This window comes from Melitaea cinxia, chromosome 20, assembly GCF_905220565.1.
Source record: "Melitaea cinxia chromosome 20, ilMelCinx1.1, whole genome shotgun sequence".
Lineage (NCBI taxonomy): Eukaryota > Metazoa > Arthropoda > Insecta > Lepidoptera > Nymphalidae > Melitaea > Melitaea cinxia.
In genome coordinates this window covers 3,454,495-3,474,912 of record NC_059413.1, presented here as the reverse complement: position 1 = coordinate 3,474,912, position 20,418 = coordinate 3,454,495, and the positions used below count along the sequence as shown (strand labels likewise).

Genomic DNA, 20,418 nt, shown 5'->3' with positions numbered 1-20,418 from the left:
AGGTTCGGAACTTATTGGAGTCGTACCTTATTATTGGGTATTATTATTTGTTTAATTAATGAGTTTCTGTGTGGTTACGACAGTAAAGAATATAGCCGCCCCTTCCCGTGGGTTTCGTAAGAGGCGACTAAGGGATAACACAGTCCCACTACCACCATGGAACTTAAAAAGCCTCCCGATGGCGGGATAACCATCCAACTGCTGGCTTTGAAATACACAGGCCGAAGACGGGCAGCAGCGTCTTCGGTGCGACAAAGCCAGCTCTGCGGTACCAACCCGCCTGCCCAGCGTGGTGACTATGGGCAACACAGATGAGTTCACGTCATTTTTGGCGCGAACTTGTGGAGTCCTGTGTCCAGCAGTGGATTGCAATAGGCTGAAGTGATGGTGATGATGGTGATAGTTAATGAGAAATACGACTGTCCATAGAGGAATAATAGCATAATGAACGTCTAGTCCTAAATAAAACAGTCATACATTTACGTCGTATATTTGGCTTAAGTTTTCACATTTGTCGAGTCACATTATCGTAATTTTCAAAAATCCTTGCACAACGTTGGGACGAGTTACACTATTGTAATTTAATTTTTATTTCTGATTTGTCAATTTTTAAATTTAGTAACGTTGAAACGGATGGCGCGCGTAAGTGCATTGTGCTGTTTTCAAGGTTCTGAACGAGACTATTGTTACGACATTACGCACACCGACTGTAAAGGTTATATACAATTAAATAAAAGCATATAACTACATATATGCTTTATTACGCAGACGCGATCACAAATTATGTATAACAGAGTTGGTTTTTTGTGTATTGATTAATTTTTTGTCATGTACATAGAATGTTACATATAATAAATAGTAATTAGAGGCACATAAGCTTTCGACATAACTATTTTCAATTTCAATTATTTTTTTATAAATATCTTTGACATAAAACGGTGGTGTGTTTTATGTCACTAGGTCGGCAAACAAGCGTACGGCTCACCTGATGGTAAGCGATTACCGTAGCTTATAGACACCTGCAACACCAGAAGCATCGCAAGCGCGTTGCCGACCCAATCCCCAATCCCCCCAGGAGCTCTGTTCACCTTACTCACCAACATGAACACAATACTGCTTGAAAACAGTATTATTTTGCTGTGATCTTCTGCAAGGTCGAGGTACTACCCCAGTCGGGCTGCTCCATATTTTGAGCAGGAAATTCCTGCTGTGCCCTACCTCAGGTCTGGTTCTAAGATGAACAGCTTATTTACTGTGTTTTAGGTAAATGGTTTGTATTTTGTAATAAATATATTTATACCTATTAAATATAAACTGAAGTATTACACTCAGACTTGGATCAGGAAGCCACAACCCTGGAGCGGAAAAAAGCATTACTGCCGCCCGCACCGACGGACCATTTAGTATTTGTACACGCTTTTTATTAGCTTCACCTGTACGTTTGTATGTTTGTATCCGACTCCTTTGGACTTCATTTTGACCCACTTCAAACGTTCAGATTTAATGTAAGCTTAGTAGACTTATTGAAAACCGATTACAATACACAAATTTAACAGGATCATTCCTTTTTAATTTGGTTTATTTATAAAAGTGTGTTTCTTGATATTTTTTTTAAAACTATTATTTATTTTAAAGAAAATAAAATGAATGAAAGTTTTCTCGTTAAGTGCGTTAAAGCACGCATTATTTAAGATCAAGGAAACATCAAAAGTAAATATCTTTAACATACATTCACGGTCGTCTTTTCCTAAGATAAGCAAATTAATGATTGTGTTAATTTTATAGGTAACAGCCAACTTTTATAGTAATTTTTTTTTTTTTCGAAAAACATTCATAAAAATAATAGATATTTAAATAAATACGTATAATACAGCGATGCTCAGGCCGGAATCGAACCCAAAACCCTCTGAGCAGAAAGTAGGGCCACTACAAAGTGCGCCAAGGGCTAGTCGCTCTAACCATTTCATAGTATGAGTTATAGGTTAAGAAAATATTCAAATAATTTTAGTTTTGTGTAAATATTGACTGTCAGAATTAAAGCGACATTTTTCACTCACTCCAGCCTATCGCAGTCCACTGCTGGACATAAATCTCCTTAAGTTCGCACCAGACATCCCGGTTTTCTGCAATCCTCGACATTTTTCAAATTTATAATAATAATTTCTATACTATACGTTACTGTACATTTTTTCCGTCTTTTTTATTTATTACAAACTATTAAACGAAGTATTACTTAATTATAGTTATTTCGAAAAGACATCGTTTTGTTACAAAATGTGTTAACTGTAACGTAACCGATACGGAGTGCGTATAAATTAAGACAAGCGAAACCTCGGTCGATTCTGTCCCTTGGTGACGAAAATATTACGGAGTAGTTAAATATTTTACAAATTATATCATTTGTATTATCGAAGTAAAACTTTCTTTACGCCCGCGTGACTTGGGTAGTAAGCTGGTGAATGCGTGACGAGAGCGTTACGAAAAGTGTGATCGAGTGAGGCGAACGGTAGTTGAGTGAGATATAAGTTAGTCAAGTAGTTCGTAAGTTTTACTTCAGTCGTGTGGTCTGAAACACACTCGTATCTTGTCTTTACTACGCAAGTATTATTGTATTTATTTATTAAAATAAAACTTTAGTGCATATTTAAAATTACAGTAAAGAAAATAGCAATATTCATGATGACATGATGATAACATATTGATGATTGGTAAATTAAAACATATACAACCCTACCCGCTGTTCTATGCCCGTGTCCTATACTCAAAGGTTGTCTGGAAGAAATCGCTCTTTTTAGTGATAAGACCGCCTTTGTACATCTTGCTCTAATTGGACTACTTTCGTTTTTTTTTTTTTTTTGTATCTTTTAATGGTATACAATAAATAATTTATATAAATTAATTGTATTGTGTGATTTATGCCTAGAATAAATAAAATTTTAAGTAATAGTATTGTATAGCGACTTAAATATGTTGTATTTATTTATTTACTAGCTGCCGCGGCTTCCCCGCGTGGACTACTGCTTTGACTGTTCAGTTTTTTTCGTGAAAATATCCATGTTACTCAGTGATAACATAGGGTTGTACTGGTGAAAAAATTTATAAAATCAGTATAGTAGTGTTTGAGTTTAAGTGTAATAAAAAATAATAATAATATTACTATCTCTTATGCGCGTTTTCGCAAGCGTTAATTTGAGGAAGAAAATAGCATATAGCCTTCTTTGATAAATAGGATATCCAATACAAAGAGAATTTTCAATTTGAACCATAATCTACTTTAAGGAAATAAACAAACAAACTTTTTAGCTTTATAATATTAGTATTGATAGATTTATTTATATTTTCAAGTACACCACAAATACACCACTCATATCTTAAAGAAAGTAATAGAATGACATTCTAATAAAATTGACGGTTTCATGGCTATTTTTTTTTTTGCACATAAATTCAATCGTAAAATCAAAGTTTATCGAGTCATCATAAAGTCTGCTGTTAATATTTGCATTGTTTCGTCATACGATATATTTTATTTGAGTAAACGCAAGCGAGACATGACAAAGGCTAAGAAATCGTTAAGTGACCCACATTCAACTGAGCCAACCTGCAAGTTTGTGCCACACGAGTGTGTAACTTTGATATACATAATATATATTATATACTAGCTGTGCCCCACGGAATTTTATGCACGTTTATTTGAAGAAATAATGTACGTAAAGTACTATATAGCCTAAGGCCTTCCTCGGTAGACTGTTCAATGCAGAAATAATTTTTCGTTTCGGAGCTACTACTAGCTGAGATTAGCGTGTTTAAATAAACAAACACGTTTTTCAACTTTATAATAATACTAGCTGTTTTGCTTTGCCATATATGTTATTAACCCGCTTAATCCCCCCCCTTATAACTTAGGGGTATGAAAAATAGATGTTGGCCAATTCTCAGACCTACCCGATATGCCCACAAAATTTTATTAAAATCGGTCGAGCCGTTTCGGAGGAGTTCAATGTTTAACACCATGACACGAGAATTTTAAATATTAGAACCCGCATTGGAGCAGCGTGGTGGATTTAAGCTTTGATCCTTCTCCTATATGGGGAAAAAGGCCTAAGGCCAGCTGTGGGATATTACCGGCTGAAGCGAATATTATTAGGAGTGCTATGATATACGTTTTGCGAAAGCCTGCAATCATTTATTTACTAGCTGACCCGGCAAATTTTGCACCCTATTTTTTCTTTCATACATTTTTGTACTGACAATAATGATAGATAAAGAATCACCCATTTTTGTGCAGACGTAGGAAAGTTATGCGCGTATTACGTACATTCCAATGATTTATTTTTATTTGTATAAATTTACTATTATTATTCTTTGTCATTACAGCCTATACAGTCCACTGCTGGACATAGGCCTCCACAAGTTCACACCAAAAACAACGCGAACTCATGTGTTTTGTCCATAGTCACCACGCTGGGCAGGCGGGTTGGTGACCGCAGGGCTGGCTTTGTCGCACCGAAGACGCTGCTGCCCGTCTTCGGCCTGTGTATTTCAAAGCCAGCAGTTGGATGGTTATCCCGCCACCGGTCGGCTTTTTAAGTTCCAAGGTGGTAGCGGAACTGTGTTATCCCTTAGTCGCCTCTTACGACACCCACGGGAAGAGAGGGGGTGGCTATATTCTTAAGTGCCGTAGCCACACAGTATTATTCTTTACATTAACAAATTCACATTATTATTTTTTTGTCGAGGAATTGCCTTCTATCAACAATTTGACCTCTACTAAAAATAAAAACAACGAAAAAATTATGAATAATTCATGGGAGACTCAACTGTCATTATATTTTATATATAAATACATGTTTACTTGAAAACGTGGTGGAACCGTGGTTTCAACATCGCAATGCTCGCCGGAACTTTATTTAGACAGAACATCATAATGAGTTAAGAGTTTGAACCTTGAATTGTTGGTGAATATTTTCTGCGTATTCGAACTATGTACCTACCCACAATAGAAATTAACTAGCCATGTCCCGTGGCTATACCCGCGTTAATTTGAGCAAAAAACTTACGAAAATTTTATGTAGCCTTCCTTGGACTATTCAATACAAAAATAATTTTCCAATTCAAACCAATAGTAACTGAAATTAGCCCGTTTAGACAAACAAACAATTTTCCAGCTTTATAATAGATAAATTAATTGCTAGCCTCTTGGCAAATTTTACGGTGACCCCAATTTCTGCTTCATGGGTTGTGGACACCTCACAATTTCTACTCTAGTCTGGATGTAGTATGTGTACCTATGTATTATTTATATACGTATATTTATAAAAATATATGTAGCCATATCCTAAAACATATATGTATTAACATGCCTATCTTAGAAACAAACGAAAGTGTGTGCATGTCAAATACATTTATTATTATTTCATGATTCATCGTATTAAAAGTCAGGTTTTGAAAAAAGTCAGTTTTACTTTAACAATTTTTATAAGTTGTAGACGTATTATGAATAGTTAATAGTTAAAGTTGTGAATCGTGTATTTCCAGTAAAATTGTACGAATGGTAATATCATGACTACAGTTAGTATTTATAGTTATTATAGGTATTATTTTATTGCGAGCTCCAGAGCGTGTAAAATATGATTCATTAAGGCTACGTGCAGACGGCACTACAACCGTTTTGAAGCCGGACCGGTAGAAAAGTAAAAACTTTAACAAAACTGGCCTAGGAAACTAAAAAATCAGAATCGTTAGTTGACTGAGTTATTGTTGTTAACTTTGAGCAATTGACGAAGAGCCAAAGTTTAAATGTCATGATAAATAACTATTTACTCATATACCTACTTAAATTTCAAACAATACCAAAATAGAACGATTTTGCCAATTTCATGTGTAAAAGAAAAGGCGAATCATATATTACAAACTGTTATCGTAATTGAAGTGAAAACTTCTTTAGCTGTGTTGGGCACTTTTTGGTAAGGGAAACTCTTATGGGATCGCGTCACCAATATGCTCATGATCATGACTCACGCGCAGAGGCCGTATGCTGTGCGCGTTAGACGCTTTTTTAACCGACTTCCAAAAAAGGAGGAGGTTCTCAATTCGACTGTATTTTTTTAACCGACTTCCAAAAAAGGAGGAGGTTAACAACTTTTAAACTTTCGCGTTGCATTATTATATTTTAATGTTCATACGGGGATTAACGCGAACAAGGCAGACTGCCTGCGACCACGGCTGGTGTAACCTGGCCGAAACGTCAGGCCTCAAGGTAATATATTTTACCTTAAAAAATTTTGTTCGCGTTAATCCCCGTATGAACATTAAAAAGGAGGAGGTTCTCAATTCGACTGTATTTTTATTTTTTTTATGTATGTTACATCAGAACTTTTGACTGGGTGGACCGATTTCGACAAATTTTGTTTTAATCGAAAGGTGGTGTGTGCCAATTGGTCCCATTTAAATTTATTTGAGATCTAACAACTACTTTTCGAGTTATATCTAATAATGCGTTTTTACTTGACGCTTTTTTCGTCGACCTACGTTGTATTATACCGCATAACTTTCTACTGGATGTACCGATTTTAATAATTCTTTTTTTGTTGGAAAGGGGATATCCCTAGTTTGGTACCATGATAAGGAAACCAGGATCTGATGAAGGGATCCTAGAGAAATCGAGAGAAACTCTCGAAAATCCGCAATAACTTTTTACTGGGTGTACCGATTTTGATAATTTTTAATTTAATCGAAAGCTGATATTTATCATATGGTCACATATAAATTTTATCGAGATATGATAACTACTTTTTGAGTTATCTTTGATAACGCGTAGTTGCTTGACTATTTTTTCGTCGATCTACGTTGTATTACTTGTCGATGTAATTGAAGTCGGTTTTTTTTTCGTTTGCGAGCAAACACAATTATTTAATGTATGTTACATCAGAACTTTTGACCGGGTGGACCGATTTCGACAATTTTTTTTTTTAATCGAAAGGTGATGTGTGTCAATTGGTCCCATTTAAATTTATTTGAAGATCTAACAACTACTTTTCGAGTTATATCTAATAATAATAAAATTACTTGACGCTTTTTTCGTCGACCTACGTTGTATTTGTCGATGTAATTGAAGTCGGTTTTTTTTCGTTTGCCTGCAAACACAATTATTATGTATGGGTGAAATCTCGTGCGTTCGCGTCCCCGACATGCTTATCAGTATATCTTTAGCGATACAGCTGACGTATCCTGAATCATTATACACATAATTTTAATTCAAGCATTATGAAATTTCAAATTTTAATCCTAAAAATTCTAAGTTTTCACTTTTATCGGCAGTGTCTATAACTGTCAATTTTGTTATTTTAATTGTGGTCTTTATTATATGAAAGGTTTTCGTTTTACAAGCGTCTTTTGGTTTGTTGTCGGTGGCTTCCCGATCAGTAGAATTCGTCATTGCCGTGATGTCTACGCCCAGCCTAATTCTTTTGTATATGCTTAAAAAATACAACTTGATTTCCTTGGTGATTTAAAGTCGGATATAAATATTAATTAGATATTGGAATGACATTATGCGATTAGTAAAGACGAAATGTTATATCCGTGTTGAATGTAATGTTTTGAGAAATAAAATACAGACTCAATTCCTTAATACTAGTCTTAATAAGCAAACGTAATTTTATCAAACAGAAATATTTGATCTTTCGTATGAATAAATAAATAAATTATCATAATAAATATTAAAAAAAATTTATCACGCAAAAATGGCGCACTAGATGTCGAGTTGCGGAAAAAAGCCCGTGCAAAACAATCTTAAATATTATTATCTAGAACAGTTGTTCCCTTATGTGACTTTAAGCACAATAGAAATTTAAAGATTATAAAATTAAAAATTACAAGAAAAGTAAAAGATATATAACATACGCTTTATAAATATCACGATCAATCACGATCCAGCCTGTAACATCCCACTGCTGGGGACAGACCTCTTTCTCCATGTAGGATTATATATATATGTACTAAAGTCAATTGTAACATCAAATGTGGTAAGGTTTTTCAAATTACTTTGAAAAAAAAATATTATGAATAAAATATGCGGTAAAGTTATTAAGTTTGAGTCTGGTAGAGAAATGTGTTACACTGCGGCGGGGGAGCATTAGGTACTCCTCGGAAACGAAAACCAAATGAGTCAGATAGAACTGCTTATAGATACTGTGGTTTCTTATAAAAATAAATTGTAGCCAAAGATGAAATAATTGTGAAAAATTATTATAAACAGGTTAGATACAAGCAAGAGGCATTCAATGTATGCAAAGAATCAGTCAAAATTAGGAGCAGTTGTGTAGCTATAATTGTGTTTGCAGACAAACGAAAAAAAACCGACTTCAATTACATCGACAAGTAATACAACGTAGATCCACGACAAAATAGTCAAGTAACTACGCGTTATCAAAGATTACTCAAAAAGTAGTTATCAGGTCTCGATAAAATTTAAATGTGACCACATGATGAACATCAGCTTTTCATTAAATTAAAAATTATCAAAATCGGTACACCCAGTAAAAAGTTATTGCGGATTTTCAAGAGTTTCCCTCGATTTCTCTGGGATTCCAACATCAGATCCTGGTTTCCTTATCATGGTACTAAACTAGGGATATCCCCTTTCTAACAAAAAAAGAATTATTCAAATCGGTGTATCCAGTAGAAAGTTATGCGGTATAATACAACGTAGGTCGACGATAAAAGCGTCAAGTAAAAACGCATTATTAGATATAACTCAAAAAGTAGTTGTTAGATCTCAAATAAATTTAAATGGGACCAATTGGCACACACCACCTTTCGATTAAAACAAAATTTGTCGAAATCGGTCCACCCGGTCAAAAGTTCTGATGTAACATACATAAAAAAAAAAAAAAAAAAAAAAAAAAAAAAAAAAAAAAAAAAAAATACAGTCGAATTGAGAACCTCCTCCTTTTTTGGAAGTCGGTTAAAAAGATACTCGTAGTTTTAAACTGAAGCGTATGTTCTGCAGATGGACAAATAGTGTTTTTGTAAAATGTTGAGATATTCGTTCGAATTGATTGTTTGTCGTATTTATTTATTTATGGAGCCTATTACGTGTTGTCTAATTTTTTGCAAGCTAATCCGTTTATACATCTGTATTTGTTAGTGTAAGATACTGTACAAAAAGCAATATAAAACAATACAAATGTAACGTATGTGTGTTAAAATGTAAACTCGATCATTCACAACAAAAAATCAATCAATATTTAAGTTATGAAAACTTAAATTTGAACTGAAAAAGTAATTTTAGTTACGGAATAAATTGCTTATTTATCAATTTTACATATAAAACATCCACTATATTTTTTAATATAAGAAAGATAAGCCATTTAAAAATAAATAAACGCTTTACACAATGGCACTTAATATGACGAAAATAATGTAACCAATAAATAATATATTAATAATAATAACAATATAACCTCCGATAGGAGGTTCAGAAACACACAACGCAATAACTAACGTCCAAACCATGACAAACATCTGTATATAATAGTCTAGCTTATATAAAAAAACTTTTGTCAAGTGCAGGAATCTAATTCGCTACCGCTATGCGCATCAACCGATTGCGGTGATCACTGCGTTAACGCGACGTTAATTAATTAGTAGACGTTTATTTAACGTCAATATCATTTCCTTGTTCATGTTTTAATTATTATGTTTCGTATAAACATGTTTCTTGAACCTCGAACTCAACAGTTATGCATACATATGTGATATAATGACACAAGGTGTGTTAGTCAGTTCTCACGTCATCATATTTAGAATTATTAAAACTGATTAAGTAAATATAAAACGCAGCTGATTTGTGCGAACATATTTCTTAATTTCAACCGAAAGCCACTAAAACATTTTAATTTAATTAAACATTTCCTAAAATTTTCTAAACGCTTCATGCATGATATCTTTTCAAGGAATATTGTTATCATTTATTGGAATTTGTTTCGATTTTACCCTAAAATCGACGTTAATAATACTATTGTGAAGCAAAAAGTTGTAAATGTTTGTAAATTTTTAACCAATATATACACTCAATAGTTCATTTGATATTCGCATGTTAATCAATCATCAATAACATCTATAAGATGACTAACAATTCGTTTGGAAAAAAATTACATACCTACGTACCTTTTATAATGACAATGTGCGCTTAAATTTAAAATGAATAAGATTATAAAAGACGAATGTGTCGCATATTTACCTTAATATATAAAAGTTTTGATAATTTAAAAGTACATAAAACTATATTTAACACAATTATTCACACATTTACACGGTCAAGGAACGAATTGTTTCGTTACCGGTATCGTGACTACATTCGAATCGCAATGAATGGACGCGTGTCTCGTTGCGTAGCAAACACTCTACTGGGCGTCGGGCAACCTCGAGCTCGGCATTCTAGTAAGGATTTGTGTCATTCTACGTAATATGCGGTGTACTTGACCGATCTAGAAAGAAACAATTTGAACCTTACGCGAATTAATCGCTAAACATGTTTATGAACCAATTTGTTTCCTCCTTAATTATTGAAGCAAAACTTCTTTACGCACGCTTGACTTGTGTTTGTAAACTGGTGAATGTGCAACAGCGTTACGAAAAGTGTGATCGGGTGAGGAGAGGTGCGAGCACACATTTTCTTTCTCTATTTATCTCATAGCCAGTTTACGTTTCGTATATCTAAGACACAGTGCAGGCCTATTGCAATAGAAGTTTTACTTTAGTCGTGTGGTCTAAAGCACACTCGTTTTTGTTTAGGAGACAATTTTTGTCTTCTCCATATGGAAACAGGTTTGTTAATCTCTGAAAGTCGAATAAAATAAAAATAAAAGGATTTTCGCTTTAGCCTTAAACATGTCGACCTTCAAAGTAATGAAAGTCCGATCACCTTTCCTTCGTTCGTACCAGTTGATTCTCGATTGTCTAGTGTTAATACAATATCATTGACGGCGAAATAAACAGAAAGGTCCTTCCTTAAAAAAACTTATACTTAAAATTTAAATGCTATAAAAATAGCTCTAGGTACCTTGCACCTTTATTCATGCAGAAATTATTCGTAATGTACATTTTCAAAAATCTAAATTTTAAAAAATTATCTGTAATTAATATTTTATAATGAAAGGTAATATTTAAAATATTAGACCACCACACCCATGCTTAGTCTCTCCTACAAAACTATTTTTAAAATGACTGCAATATTTCCCGCTGGGGAATGAAGCACTGTTTTTATTTTTCTAAAATAAAAATAAAATAAATAATAATAATAAAAAACCCGCAGGGGCTTATAAATTTTCTCACTTCTAAGATCAAAAATTATTGAATTTCATACAAACTTTTATTGTCTGTTTCACTGTTTTAGAAGAATTGTTTCAAAAATCCTTGTTGTGTATACATTTCTACAATGTACTTCTTAAAAACTCTGGCTTAATAAAGTTTCGAAAATAATCATTCAAGTGTTGCGTTGTTATGTATTATTGTGTTATATACTCAATATAATTATTATTGAAGCAAAACTTATTTTACGCACGCTTGGCTTGGGAAGTAAGCTGGTGAATGCGTGAGGAGAGCGTTACACAAATCAGTCGAATTTAGAACCTCCTTCTTTTTTGAAGTCGGGTAAAATAACTCAAAAATCAATCATTACTTCACAATTTGTTTTGGTACCGATTCGTATAGTACTTATTTCTTTGTTCTTTAATATAATGTATAATAAAGGTCTTATTATCAAAGTCAAACCCACTAACATCCACTTTTGGATAACACTTTTGAGTTTGGGTTTGGTATTGGGTTTTATTCGAAAATTTAATTTGGCTATTTACCTGAATTTTTTTTATAGTGAACGTGGAAAATTTTGTTATACCTACTATATAAAACAATGGTTCATTAAAAATAAATGTTAAAAAAATTTAAGCTTTTGCATAAATTCATGTTTTATTATTAACATTTTTTAAAGAATCTGCATTCCGAAACTGTAGTAGTTCTACAAGTATTAATCATAACTAGTGGTCGCTCAGAGGTCGAAATTCGACCATGATTTAAAAAAATAAAATAAAGAAAACCAATAAATAAAATTTTCAATTTAACTACAGACTTTGGCAATCAACAAAAAAAATATAATATGCGTGTGTGTGTGTCAAATAAACGGTAGTGTGTGTAATATTTTTTTTATTGATTTAAAAAAGGGGTATAAAGTTTTTGCTTAACGTATTAATATATAGATTAATTTGTTAAAGTCTAATCTGTTTTTAATTTGTACCATGACGATTCAAAATAATTGTGTTTGCTCGCAAACGAAAAAAAAACCGACTTCAATTACATCGAAGAGTAATACAACGTAGATCGACGAAAAAATAGTCAAGTAACTACGCGTTATCAAAGATTACTCAAAAAGTAGTTATCAGATCTCGATAAAATTTATATGTGACCACATGATAAATATCAGCTTTCGATTAAATTAAAAATTATCAAAATCGGTCCATCCAGTAGAAAGTTATGCGGTATAATACAACGTAGGTCGACGAAAAAAGCGTCAAGTAAAAACGCATTATTAGATATAACTCGAAAAGTAGTAGTTAGATCTCAAATAAATTTAAATGGGACCAATTGGCACACACCACCTTTCGATTAAAACAAAATTTGTCGAAATCGGTCTACCCGGTCAAAAGTTCTGATGTAACATACATAAAAAAAAAATACAGTCGAATTGAGAACCTCCACCTTTTTTGGAAGTCGGTTAAAAACTGCCGAATCCTACTTGAATTAAAATATTTTTTTATTTATTTCATAATGACTGACAAGAAAGATGAGCGCATGATAGCGTGCTTCGGAATATGAATTCTTAGCTTGTTACTGTTTTACATCAATATAGGCTGAATATATATATAACAATCTCCTGGCGATACTCAACTTACCACTGTTATGTGTATGTATATAATATTATTTAATATTTTAAACGTATCGTAATGAATCAATCAATCTAATTAACAAATTGTCATACAACAATATTGTGTAAGCGTGAAAGTAAACGATTGTAATTCACAGCATTCGCAGTACATTGAGTAGATATAGTTGCGTGCAGCATAGCTAAAGAGCCGGCGAATATATCAATGATCGATTTGGTCCGCGATCGCTACCTTGCAACTAATTGTGTGCATACGCATCTGTAATGACAAAATGTGACGCTTCCGTTACCTCACCCGCGTCATTGTTTCCTCGACGATTACTTAATGCTTGAGCAAGCGTAACGTGAGATATTTTCATAATTTTATTACTTAAAAATGTTTAATGTAACAGCCTACGTTAAGTTTGACCTGCTCCAAAAACTGTAAACAGACTTTAGAGAAAATGTTTTATTAGTAAGAAAATGTTACAAGCGGTTACGAACTGATGTTAATATGTTGCGTATTGTGTAATAAATTTACAAAGAACTAAATTATTGTTGTAACTTATTTAAGTGCAATATTGTTTAAACTTTTTTCAATACGCGATCTTTTATTGAGCTCTAAAACTCTGGCTAACCCGTTTGATCTTAGGCTAAAACCTAAAATCGTCGATACAAGAAAAAAGTACGGTTCTTTTATTGCAGGGTAGGCACGCCTATAAATTGTCTATTTATTTACCCGCGACGTCCCGATTATGGCTTCTGTATTCAGGGGTTTGCGACGTAAAATTTAAGAAACAATGATTGATATTCGTAATCTGTTTGGTATGATTTTTCTAAATTTGTATAAAATGTTGTCATTGTTACAGTTGACGGACATCGTAAACGCGATGTCGTCTCGCGGCGAGTTGCCGCTGGAGCTGGCTCTGCGCGGTCGGAGTGCGTCAATCGCCACGACCCTACTGCAGCACTGCGCTGACCCTGACGCTAGGGGACCGCGTGGTAGAACACTGCTACACAGGGCAATCGATGCCAGGGACGCTTTCTCTGCCAAGTTTTTAGTTGATAATGGAGCCGATCCTAGTCTTACTACAAAGTAAGTATTATGATGCCAAAGCAATGAGGTCTAATTGTTATTTTTACTTTTGTGTGTGTTTTTTAACAAATATTGTAAATCTTTGTAACTTTATTGCCATGTCATATTTAATTTCGTTAGTATTTTATTCAACCGTTGTTGTGTAGTTGTGCGAAATGTCTACTTTACACGATGTCGTCATTACTGATCGAGACAAAATTAATTATAATATATTAATAAATATATGTTTCGTGTCTGGTTATGTGTTTTTCGATCTCGTTAATAATATAATTATGTTAATCTCATGTTGTGTTAAAATTATGTTAGAGGAATTTAATTATAAACATAATAATATTGCTTTCTATTGTTATATTTCTGATTGACATAAAATTAAGCAATGAATACATCATCATCATTACAGCCTATACAATCCACTGCTGGATATAGGCCTCCACAAGTTTACGCCAAAAATAACGTGAACTCGTGTGTTTTGCCCATAATCACCACGCTGGGCAGGCGGGTTGGTGACCGAATATATGAGTGTGGGTATGAATACATACAAAACATAATTATAACGTAAAACAAACCATTCCTAATTTCCCCATTTGTTGACGATAATACCACTTATTAGGATTCTCTGAGCTGACTCACTGTCCACAGATAAATTGAATTAGAATGGTTCTTAAAACTTACCACATAAAGTTCCTAGACACAACTGACATCATGAAACTAACAAGAATTCAATTAAGTATATATATATTAGATTCCTAAGATAATGTCAATTTTCGGAGCGACCTCACTGGGGAAGAACCTGAACCTTACAGAGTTTCACAGCTAAATAATACTTATCTTAAGTAGCGTTGTTTCTATGATAATAAAGAATCCAGAGCTTCGGTCTTCGTTTGGAGTGTAGGAAGTAGGGTTGACAACTCGCTTGTAATTCTCCTGATATTGCCTACGTTATCTGCTACCATTAGACGGAATGTCTCTATTGGTATGGAATAACCACACCACCACACCACGAAATAAACCACAGTTTTTAAACCACTAATAATAATGTTATTTATTTGTTATATTTGTAACTTTTAGAGAGGAAGGTGACACGGTCCTACATCTTATAGCGGCTCTCACTTCAAGTTCTTGCGATCCGGAAACAATGGAACAAATGGTGGATATAGCAGAAACCGCGATCAACAAAGGGGCAGAAATAAACCGACAGAATAAAAAAGGATAGTAAGTATTTTGTTACTCAACTCTCTGCTCATAATTTGTTGTCTGGGTCAAAATCTTTTTCATCTTGGTTTTTATACAAAAATAATTATTTAGAACGTACTGAGAATATCTAATATTAGTACATTAGAAACTAATTATAGGGTTTTTTTTTTAAGTGTTGTTCCCATCTATGAAATTAATTTAGAATTATTTTGTCGTTCTTTTTATGTGATAAATTTATTTTACATCTTAAGTATCTTAAGGCTCACTATTTGTCACTAAATTCGCCATGATTGTCTTTGCACCTTTGGGTGACATAAATATGTATGAATTGTGTATATTTATATATGAGTATATGTGTATATGTGAATGTATGTAAGTTTGTAAGCATATGTATGTATGTATATATGTATGTATAATTTTATAATCTATTGTGATGTATTCTAATTTCTATAACAATTATTATTTGTACACTTCCTAACCGCTTTTCTATACGCTGTCCTATACCCAAAGGTTGTCTGGAAGAAATTGCTCTTTTAGCGATAAGACCGCCTTTGTACATCTTCCTCTAATTATACTACTTTTGTTTGTATCTTTTAATGGTGTGCAATAAAGAATATTATTATTATTATTACATTGCAAAGTCTCTATAATTTTTTATTTCATAAGAATCTTCTACAAGCCTCCTGTCCTGTCATTTATAAGTTTTAAACAACAGCGATTCAGCAATTCATTTTTATTTTCATATATAACGAAACCTTGGATAAATGTGTTAATCATGTTAGAAACCTGAACGGTAAAACAGTAAAGCGCAGACTCATAACGAAATTTCGAAAAGTACTAGATCCTTGAAGTTGAAATTTGGCAGAGAGGTAGATTGTGAGTTAGAGAAGGTCAGCTAAGAAATTATTCCACTAAACTCGTTTTGTTTGGAGGTAAAATGTGACTAATGGGGGTTAAAATTAGCATTTAACTTAGTTATTTTATAAGTACTAATCGATATTTAGGCGTTTGATAAAAATAAAAGATATTTTTTTTAACAATTTTGGAATAACATTTTTTGCGGCTTAACGTGGAATTGAAATTATTTGAAACTTTTGAAGGATATCGAACAATTTAGATTACCAAATTATCACTACTATGTTCTGTTTTGACTGATTAATTCGCGGGACAGAACTTGTAAATTATAGTTGCAAAAATATACTCATCACAAATCACTTTCATTCAAGTAGGCTTCAGAAACACCTTTGAATCGTAATTATACAAATAGTCTCTAGTCTCCAATTCCGAATGTGGATCCTGCAGAGAAAATACGAAATAAAAAATTCCGCAGTTACTCTTTAAAAAACGTGTTTTATTATAAAAAATGTTGATCGCTAATTTAAAGAAATAATAAGATGCGTTTACTTTTGTCGAAATAATCATCTAATTAAGAAACACAATGAACTCAATAAAAATAATATGAATTATTTTTAATTTATTTTAAGTCAAAATGTTTCACAGGTTATCATTAAAATTATTTACGAGATAATAAAAAAACAGTTAGCTGTTCTCAGGAGAATGTTTCGAATATAAGAAGTTAGTGCTTAACTATTTTTTATTGTTTGATATGTTTTAGGATAAACAGAAAGTAAAGGGGGAGCTTAAGAGAATAAATTGGGATTTACTTGAGCGTCACGGAGACGTATTGGACTTTGAAAATTAGGTACTAAAAAGAAAAAGCTTATATTGTGTATGTTGTTTACCTATAAGAAGAGCATGCACAGGTTTTGAAAAATATAATAAAAAATAGTCACAAAGACATACTTGTACTTTAGATATTAATGGTTGATGGTTTACGCCTTACCGCGCTCGAGTAAATACCAAAATCGCCACTTGGTTTCCCTTGCTATTATATATTATGTATGATATGATACAGAAACGACTATAAAAGGCATCAGATTTTGCGATTGAAACAAAAATATAGACAGAAAAAATAGTTTATTGCTTCTGTTGTTCTCGTACAAACCTAAAAAAATCTCTTTTTAGCTAAATATCTCCTATGTACCGACACCGACCTATTGCAATTTTGTTATATGGTGTATTTATTGATATTTATCAATTGCAATATTACTGTAAGCTGCAACCTATTTTTAAGACCATAATTACCTCTATTTCAAATTGTCTAGTTGACGTCAATTTGTATAACTATTATGGGTTAATAACACAGTACAAAAATTGTGGTATGTAAACATATTACGTTATATGCATTGAAAAATATTTTAAGTTTTATATTTTCGACTTTATCCGCGTAGTTTCTGATATCGTGGATACATCGGAATAAAATTAGCCTGTGTGTTATTTTAGATGTCAAGCTTTCTACTTGCCAAGTTTCGTTACAATCAGTTCAGCAGTTTTGTACGTGAAAAGTATTAAACATCCGTACATCCTCATTAATTCCGATAATATAATATTACTAGGATAATTCTTTTTATAATTATTTTAATTTAAAACCGCTTTCGAAAGAAATATCCGTTAAATTTACGTATAACAAAACAAAAAAAAAAAAAATTAAAAAAAAGAAATTCACGCGATAATGCATTGTGGTTGACTGAGATAATTTAAAATAGAATTTTTAAATTGAAGCTTATTGTTATACGAAACAAACGTAATTTCAGTGTGAGACGTTTGAGATAACGAGTATTTTAGTGGAGTTATATTACTATAAACGTTTTCTTTTATAAATTATAATATAATAATTATTTATTTCTTATCTTGGTTAGTCGGTATAGAGACTATCACGTTTTCAGTCTCCTTAATTAAAAATTTTTGACAGTGTCTGTAAGACCATTTTTAGAGAAGAGAAGCGATAGTATTTTTTTGTAGCTGAATTATTGTCGTTTAAAAGATTTAATCGTCTTCATCTAGTACCAAAACAGCACAGATAATTTATATTCTTCACAGATAATTTATTATCTATTGTGCAATATAAAAAACACGAAGGAGATTAAAACATTGAATTTGCCTTTTATTTGATTGTGCCAGGATAAAGAATATCAACTTTTAAAGTATTTCATTCGTATTCGTCATTGTATTCGTTATTTTTAATCTATAAAGTTATATTACTACTAAATACTATCAAGCATCGTCTAGTTGTTGAAAATAGGCACATGTCAAAAATCGAAATCTTTGATCTAAATCGTTAGTTTAAAAATGTCAATTTTGCACTATAGCCGTATCTAAAAAATTACATATTAGCCATTGCTCCGAATGAATGACTAAAAAATTATATTTTTTAATAAATATTTATTGTTTAAAAAGGATTTTTTATGGGTCAATTGTTACCTAAAATAAAAATAATAATAATAATGACGTAAGCTAAACAAAAATTTCATTTCGTAAATAAACATGAATGTGTAATATGGGTAACTACGGTATATGAATACAAAGACGCCAGTAGTTTTTATACTGTTTTTAATTGTAATTTATTTGGTAATTTTAATATACATTTCAGGAATGATCTAAAGTTTTTTTTTAATATATAAAATTTTATAATATTGTCTTAAAATGAAATCTTATCACAAAATTTTTGACATATTTAATACAGAACCCTAATAAATATGTAATAAAGTCTGCGTTTACATTAAGTAATGTACAATATACCAAATACCAAAATTGTATATGACATTTAGAAATATCGTATATTTCCATTAATTTCAGTACACCCCTACATCAAGCAGTCATCGCGAGGAATAACAGAATATTTGATATATTACTCAAGCAACCTAACTTAGATACAAACCTACGTACCGTATCGGACGAGCACCCTCCCTTGTACTACGCCCTCGTTGACGATAGAAGGGCCTCGATATCGTCTAGCGAGACATTAGTAATGAACGGATCAAATCCTTTCGATACACCCGTGACGAATAAGAACGCTTTCACTGAAGATCCGGTGGAAGGGAAATCAGACAATATCGTGGAAAGAGGTTTTGCTGCGAAGTTGTTGGAGAAGGGGTGCCAACCCAATCCCTTGTACTCCGGTTCTGGAGATAGTCTGTTGCACATCTTGGCGCAGGGCTGGTTTGAGGTAAGGAATCAGTAACGTAATCCGGCTTTAAGGACCAAAATACTATAATTTATAAATAGCTCACATATTAAAACAACGTAAAACTAAGAACATGATTTATAACACTCTCAGCACTCTCCCCACTTTCCCATTCGTAAGACAGCTTGGGGCACCCAGACACGTGTATTCTGAATTATAATTATTTTCACAAAAATATTCGAAGAAAAAAAATACTTTGGTTCTCAGTCTTAAAAAATATATCGAATGTCTTCTAAGAACTGGTCTTGTGTAATATAATCAGGACTCAGCCGTGTTTCTAACGTCGCATCTCAACGGCGATCTGAACCACTGCAACGAAGCCGGACTGAGCGCTCTCCACGCTGCCTGCGCTAATGGTCTGACGCGGTTAACAACGGCGTTGTTGGAAAACGGAGCTCGGCCTAACATTCAAACAGCGTATGGTGAACACGAGGATACAGTTTACAGGTAAAGAGAACCAAATACACTCATTTTTATGCACTATTACAGTAGGCCATAATAGGAATTAATCAATCGGCTAATTTCGACTTCATAAAGTAAAACAAAAAATGACAACAAAAAATATACAGAATGGTACATAATTTCGTGAAATCGTGCGTAAAAAGGTATTAAATTTACTAAAGAAAAAAAATCATTATAAAAAAGTCGAATTCAGAAACGGTTAAAAATCGGTATTCTAGGCTACCGCTCCTATTACACTGATTTTTATAAGTCGAGAACTCAGAATGATTAACCACAATGTTAAGACGTAAAATGGGATATACAGGTTGGTAAATAATCTTATGAATTAGTGCGTACAGAGGTGTTTCATTTACTGAAAACATATATTTTACCTAAACTACTTTTTATATTTTATAAGTCAAGAACTCAACGATCAACTACAAACATAGCAAATAAACAATTTTATATTATAATGAGTGTGAGTGACCGTGACATTTTACAATGTTATGTGCGTTCTTACTTAATAAATAATACATAGGTATTATTTTACATGTTATTCAATACTAGCTGCCCGGAAAGACTTCGTTCTGTCAAAAGTTAACAGTAAATTAGCCGAATCGGTCGAGCCATTCTCGAGTTATGCGCTTAGCAACATTCATTTATATATATATGTATCGTATCGTT

General features: G+C 32.7%; 1 protein-coding gene across 1 annotated transcript in view; it reads left to right on the top strand.

Annotated features, from left to right (window-relative positions):
* The window catches only part of LOC123663755 (rabankyrin-5), a 102,073-nt gene that overhangs the window by 68,634 nt on the left and 13,021 nt on the right, over positions 1-20,418 (top strand). Inside the window, exons 6-9 of the mRNA XM_045598419.1 lie at positions 13,789-14,015; positions 15,084-15,227; positions 18,906-19,275; positions 19,556-19,740. Of these exons, the coding sequence (XP_045454375.1) occupies positions 13,789-14,015; positions 15,084-15,227; positions 18,906-19,275; positions 19,556-19,740 (926 nt within the window). The remainder of the gene's footprint in view (positions 1-13,788; positions 14,016-15,083; positions 15,228-18,905; positions 19,276-19,555; positions 19,741-20,418) is intronic.